The sequence below is a fragment of the Seriola lalandi genome, unplaced genomic scaffold (genome assembly GCF_002814215.2).
Source record: "Seriola lalandi dorsalis isolate HSWRI2012SDOR001 ecotype SW California unplaced genomic scaffold, Sedor1 jcf7180002054978, whole genome shotgun sequence".
Classification (NCBI taxonomy): domain Eukaryota; kingdom Metazoa; phylum Chordata; class Actinopteri; order Carangiformes; family Carangidae; genus Seriola; species Seriola lalandi.
The window spans coordinates 465,207-471,344 of record NW_019525528.1 but is presented as its reverse complement, the minus strand read 5'-3'; the positions used below and the strand labels follow the sequence as shown (position 1 = coordinate 471,344).

The 6,138-nt window shown below is 45.2% G+C and overlaps 1 protein-coding gene across 1 annotated transcript in view; it reads left to right on the top strand.

The window, feature by feature from the left end:
* cpne4a (copine IVa) overlaps window positions 1–6,138 on the top strand; it is a 38,751-nt gene that overhangs the window by 31,957 nt on the left and 656 nt on the right. Inside the window, exons 14-16 of the mRNA XM_023396557.2 lie at window positions 1,070–1,203; window positions 2,245–2,481; window positions 3,625–6,138. The exon at window positions 3,625–6,138 is cut by the window's right edge and continues 656 nt beyond it. Coding sequence (XP_023252325.1) covers window positions 1,070–1,203; window positions 2,245–2,481; window positions 3,625–3,756 — 503 coding nt within the window. The 3' untranslated portion in view covers window positions 3,757–6,138. The remainder of the gene's footprint in view (window positions 1–1,069; window positions 1,204–2,244; window positions 2,482–3,624) is intronic.

Here is a 6,138-nt window from a genome sequence, read left to right as displayed (position 1 = left end):
TGTGTCTGTGTGTCTGTGTGTGTGTGTGTGTGTGTCTATGTGTGTGTGTGTGTGTGTGTGTGTGTGTGTGTGTGTGTGTGTGTGTGTGTGTGTGTGTGTGTTCTCTGTGACCTTCACACATTAAATCTCATCACTGCTGCCCCAGGGCATGCTGGGACATCCAGAGACAGACAGAGTGAACTTGTCTCTGTCTCACAGGATTTAAAGAAACTGACTCCTGGACTCGTTAAGATCCGACACTAATGAATCTCTTATTAAATGTTTCTCTCTCCTAATTATTACTATCAAAGACTGAAACACATTTCAAGTTGGTTTAACTTGAAATGAAAGAAATAATCTTAATTTGAACATTAAATTTGTTTCAACTCAGAAAGTTCATTTAACCACGATGGACAGGTTTCCTCAAAAGAGTTTTTTAAGTTGACTGAACTTTTAATCAAATGTTGTTTCAACTTAATACAAGGAGTTAAAATAAACAATTATCTTACATTATCAATGCAAGAAAACTTTCTTTATCTCGTTGAACAAACACACATTTTTGCATTATTTACTATTATTATTATTATTATTATTATTATTGTTGTTGTTTTTATTATTATTATTAGGAGCTCCAGGATCTGGATCCAGTAGTTTGTGAAGAATCAGCTGTAAAAGTTCCAGCAGTTAATTAACTGAGTCACAACAATCAATATCAATCAATCAATCAATTATCAGATCTTCAGCTACTCAGTTCAGTTTCAGGTCAACATTAATTAGTTTCGTTAGTGTTAATGTGGATTCTTTTAGACACTTAATGATTCATTTGATGAGTAGGTTCAAATCTGATGATAAAATGATATTGATCCAATATTGATACTGATGAATTTAATGAGAAAAAGCTCTTTTTGTTCTCAGCTGAAATTGAAACATTTGAAAATATTCTTGTGCAACATAAAGTCGTAGCCACAGCTCGATCTCCTGAATCACTTTAGAAACACAGCGGGAAGATTCAGCTGCTGTGAAACCTCCGGTTCAGGATCTTCTGTCTGTTTCTGAGGCTGATTAAAGTTTCTGTTTCGTGTCCTGTCAGGGATCCAGGGCGTGGTGGAGGCCTACCAGGCCTGCCTCCCCAAGCTGCAGCTCTACGGCCCCACCAACATCGCCCCCATCATCCAGAAGGTCGCCAACTCCGCCTCGCAGGAGGTCCACACCAAAGAGGCCATGGTGAGAGCGGAGGCTGTGATTTAAATCCAGGCTGAAGTTCAGTCAGAACTGTGTCTCAGCAGAGACAGACTCTGTCAGTGAGACCATCTGCTCTGGGATTGTCTCTGTCCACGTCTCCAAGTCAGAGTCTTCTTCATGGACAGGGAGGGACAGACTTTTCCAGTCTGGGGAGTCGAGCCTGAAACCTCCAACACACAGGTTGTAATCGTGATTTAATCATGGAGGACGTTGACAGTTGGTGCAGGGGCGGAGCCAGACATCATAAACGTCCGGGGCTTAGCTCGTTCCTGAGGGGACGAACATCAAACCAAGTCTCGGCTGGTTGCCAGGCGACCTGCAGATGGCGATATTTCCCAGCAGCTAAAAGAGCTCCACTGGTTTGTCGGTCAGTCAGAGACACTGAGGGCTGATTTTATATTATAAACTTCAAAGCTTTTGGGAAAACATCCGGGGGTGCAGCTCTATAAGCCACACCCCCTCGCTCCACTCATGGCCCAAGTTCAGGAACTAACTTCCTTGAGCTTGTTTTAGTTTGTTGTTGAACTGAATATCAGGAACCACAGAGAGAGTGAAGACAAGAAGTCACACTTTCTCCACATGAAGAGACAGGAACAACTCCGATGGAGTTAATTTACCCAGCATGCACTGGACGTCAATGTGAGGTTGGTTGGAAATGAAAATCAGTTTCGACGTTAAAATCCAACGTTGGCCAGCTGACACTGAGACGTTTAGAAGACATTTTTGTTCCTGTTTAAAACCAGCATCAGCTGTGGTCAGTTATTCTACGTCAAACTGTCGCTGGCGTCAGACGTCGTCTTGACATTGAGTTTTCACCGAGGTCGTGGCAGCTGCTGCATGCTGGGAAGTTTCTCTGTGTCCTTGTGTCACAGTCTGGGTTGGTTTAGGGTCAGATCTGCTCCTCACTGATGAAATCAAATCAGTAGATCAGAGGTGAAGTTGGTTCAGCTGCAGTTAGAGCCACGAGTCGTGAACCATGAAGAGAAGTGTGTTGACTCCTGTTCTTTCTATTCTCTCCTCCAGCAATACTTCATCCTGCTGATCCTGACGGACGGCGTCATCACCGACATGGCCGACACGAGGGAGGCCATCGTCCAGGCCTCCCACCTCCCCATGTCCGTCATCATCGTCGGGGTCGGGAACGCTGACTTCAGCGACATGCAGATGCTGGACGGGGACGACGGGATCCTGCGATCGCCTAAAGGAGAACCCGTCCTGAGGGACATCGTCCAGTTCGTCCCGTTCCGCAACTTCAAACATGTGAGTGATGGAAAGCAGCTTCTGATCTGATCTGAGTTCATGTCTGAACGTGTCGTGGTGGAGCTCTTTGTGTTTAAATCTGTTCACAGCCTCTGACGCCCAAACACTTAAAGAAGAGAACACTAAAATAAAACTAAACTCTGGCAGCAGATGGCGTGTTAATGTGACGACAGTGAGTGCATATATAAGTCTGTGTGACCCTTTGTGTAACTGTGGATGACTGTGAAGTGTTAGGAAAGCAATAAGCCAAGAAAGAGGAGTGGAGACAGTTTGAAACTCGGGATGGAGCATATTGGAAGAGGAGGAGGACGATGAGACGAGAGCGTGTGATCTTGACGAGGTCGAAATCTGCCAGAAATCTTCTTCAGGGGAAACGTTTTATTTCTCTGTTCAGAACACGTTCTCCCAGTTTGGACTCATTTTACAGACGCTGGATTTATTCTTCCCTCCTGGGTTTAATCTGTGTGATGAATGAGACTTTCTGTCTCTGGAAGCAATTTTAGTTTGACAGCAGCAGAACGAGGCAGAGACGAGCAGCTCAGTTACAGAGACTAAAAACACAGAAGGGAGGCGATACAGGTGAAACACATTAGACAATCAACAAGAAGGGAAACGGGACAAAGACAGGAAGTAGAATAACCACAAGACACACAGGGGGAAGTTATACAAAATAAAACAGGAAACTAAACAAAAATAAGAGTCCAAAAAGTGTTCAAACATAAATTGTCCATCACGGCAAACCATGACAACCACTGGGTGTGTGTGTGTGTGTGTGTGTGTGTGTATTTGAGGATTTCATCATGTCTCCTGCTTGATTTCCTTCCTCCCAGACTCTCATAGTTTCAGGTTCTTTCCACTAAACCAAACTCACTGCAGATCAATAATCAATCACTGTCAATGATTGATCAATGTTCTTGATTTTATTGTCCTGGTTACATCATCAGAAAGCCCCCCCCCCCCGATAGTTTCAGAGTCATGAGCTGAAACCAGCTGCTGCCTGAAGGAAGTCGATGTGAAACTGAGGAGATAGAAAATGTAGAACGGTGATGGATGTTAGACAGGAAGCTATGATGTTGGTGTCTGAAGAGATGAAGAGTTTGCAGCTCTGACTGATGCCCCCCTCCTCCTCCTGCTCCTCCTCAGGCATCTCCAGCTGCTCTGGCTAAGAGCGTACTTGCAGAAGTGCCCAACCAGGTGGTTGACTACTACAACAGCAAGGGCATCAAGCCCAAAGTGCCCAGCGAGTACCAGTCTTCCAGGCCATTCGGCCCCTGAGCGCCGCCGCCGCCGCCAACATGGCTGCCTCCTCCCTCCCTTCGACAGCACAACCTCTCGTGGACTGAGAAACATGTTTACTGTATTTGTTTTTTTGTCAATGTGGATGTTAAAGGTGCTACACGCAGTGTTTCACCATGAAGAGGGTGTGATGTGATCACTGTAGATTTACAGGTGGCACGTGCACATGTGAGCAGGAGGAGCAGGTGGAGATTGTTTCCTCACCTGTCGTCATCTTTATAAAAAGAAGCCGCAGGTGACAGAAGTGCAAATTAGGACATTCTCAAAGGGAAACAGTGTTAGAGAGTTTCATCATCACACACACACACACACACACACACTCACACACACACACACACACACACACACACACACAGGTCAATCCTGGGAAACCCTTGCTCCTCTGTGTTCAGTCACATCAGCTTTAATCACACTCACATTCATTCATGTCAGTTTGTGGAGGGAAAAATAAAGTCCAAAAAATCTTTGATCTGAGCTGTGTCACATCAAACCACCAGAATCAAACGTACGAGCTCTTGATAAACTGCGATAAACCTGTTAACAACACGCTAGTTTGATATCGAGTAGTTAGCTATCTGGTAGCAAGTAAGCCAACGTGGTGATGCATGTTTGTGGTTAGTCAATATATCTCACCAAGCTTCAGCACGAACCACCTCACATGGACACACTAATGAGTTTCATAGTCCTACGTTCCACGCACCAAAACCCACAGCCGCCATCTTGAATTGTCGTTAACACGGGGATGTAGGAAGCAGAGAGGTTTATGGGAATCGAGGAGCAGCAGCACTAAAGAATCCATCTCATCTCACGTTTCATGTGTGAAAATGCTAACTGTAGCACCTTTAGCATCCGCTGTGCATGCAGGGCCGACTCAGGCTGAGTAGATTGTAACGTTCAGGAGTGTTTTCACTGGACATGAAAAAGCACACAAACACAACACTGACCAAACGCTGCTTCCCTGCAGACAGCATGACGGGCGGGGAACCAGTGGATGAAGGAATGTATGCCCCCCCCCCGGTTTGTTTTTATAAGAGTTTATCGAGATTTTGCTAAATTTCGTAAAGTTCGTATGTTGTAAAGCATTTTGGATCTCTGCTAGATGAACAAGCGAGCTGCCTTCAGACGTCTGCATCCTCTACTGTTCTTTTCTAAAGGCGAGGCAGATGCATGAACTGTTGTTTTGCATGCAAATCTCCATGCGGGACTCCTTGGTCCTTGTGGTTTCTGTTTCCTGGTAGTGAATAATATGAGTAATAATGACGTTTACAATATACCCGATGATGGGGCTGTTCTACTCTCAAGCATGTTCACATGTAAACGAAAATGTGAGTAGATTTAAAAGCACAAACTAAGTATCTTTGGAGAGGTTTCTAGAGTTTGGTGGTAGATTTTGGTCAATTTGTGCCACAACACCTGCCTGTCGCTTTGTCTCTGAAAGATTTATTTACCTTCCTTTGGTTTTATTGGTTTTTCTTCTGTTTCTAATGACAGTTATATTTGGTTTCTGAGAGACTTTAAAGTTCAACCACACTGTTGTTCTCTTTAAATCCACATTTCTTAATTTTAGAAAATTTCAAAATCCAATATTCAGGATCAGTCTTCACAGCCCGTCCATCCAGTTTCCTGTGGCCACAGGCGAGGTAATGTAGTCCAGAAGTCCTTATCCAGACTGAAGATTCTCAGTGGTCCAGGTTATGGTAAATCTAGAGGTCAGTTATCAGCAGCTGGACTGGTCCCAGGGAACCCGAGACTTCCCACCAGTCCAAGAGGAAACCTTCCGGATGATAGGTATAATGTTCAGCCTCCACAGAGAGGCTTCAGATCCCTGAGTTGCCTTAACAAGCTCCTCTGAGGGAACACAAGTGGAGTTCCCCCTGGGTGTCAAAGCTCCTCACCCTGTAAGTTTCTTCTGGGGTCGTTTGGATGCTCCAAGAAAACCAAGCAGAAGATTGTCCTGATCAGAAACCTGAACCACCTTCTCTGGCTCCTCCTCCAGCTCAGACTCCCTGGATAGGAAACTCATTTTGGTTAGTTATATTCTTCATTCATGACCACAGCTGAGGGTTGGACTGAAGATCTCTCTTCACCACAGCAGGTCACTGCAACACCCACATCGCTGCTGATGCTGAAACTAAACCTGTGGTCCTTACTGATCCAGATCCGAGCCGCGGTAGCACCAGACTATGCAATGTAGTCCAGAGAGCTTTCTCTGTAACCAAATCCTCTGTCCTCTTTGGAGGATTCTTATATGTCTCCAGACCAGATGTGATAACTTCCTCCAGGGGTTCTGGGTCAGACCTGGGGTCTCCCCCCAGCTGGAGGTTCCCTGAAAACCTTTCCTGAACGACCCCAGCAGGCTCC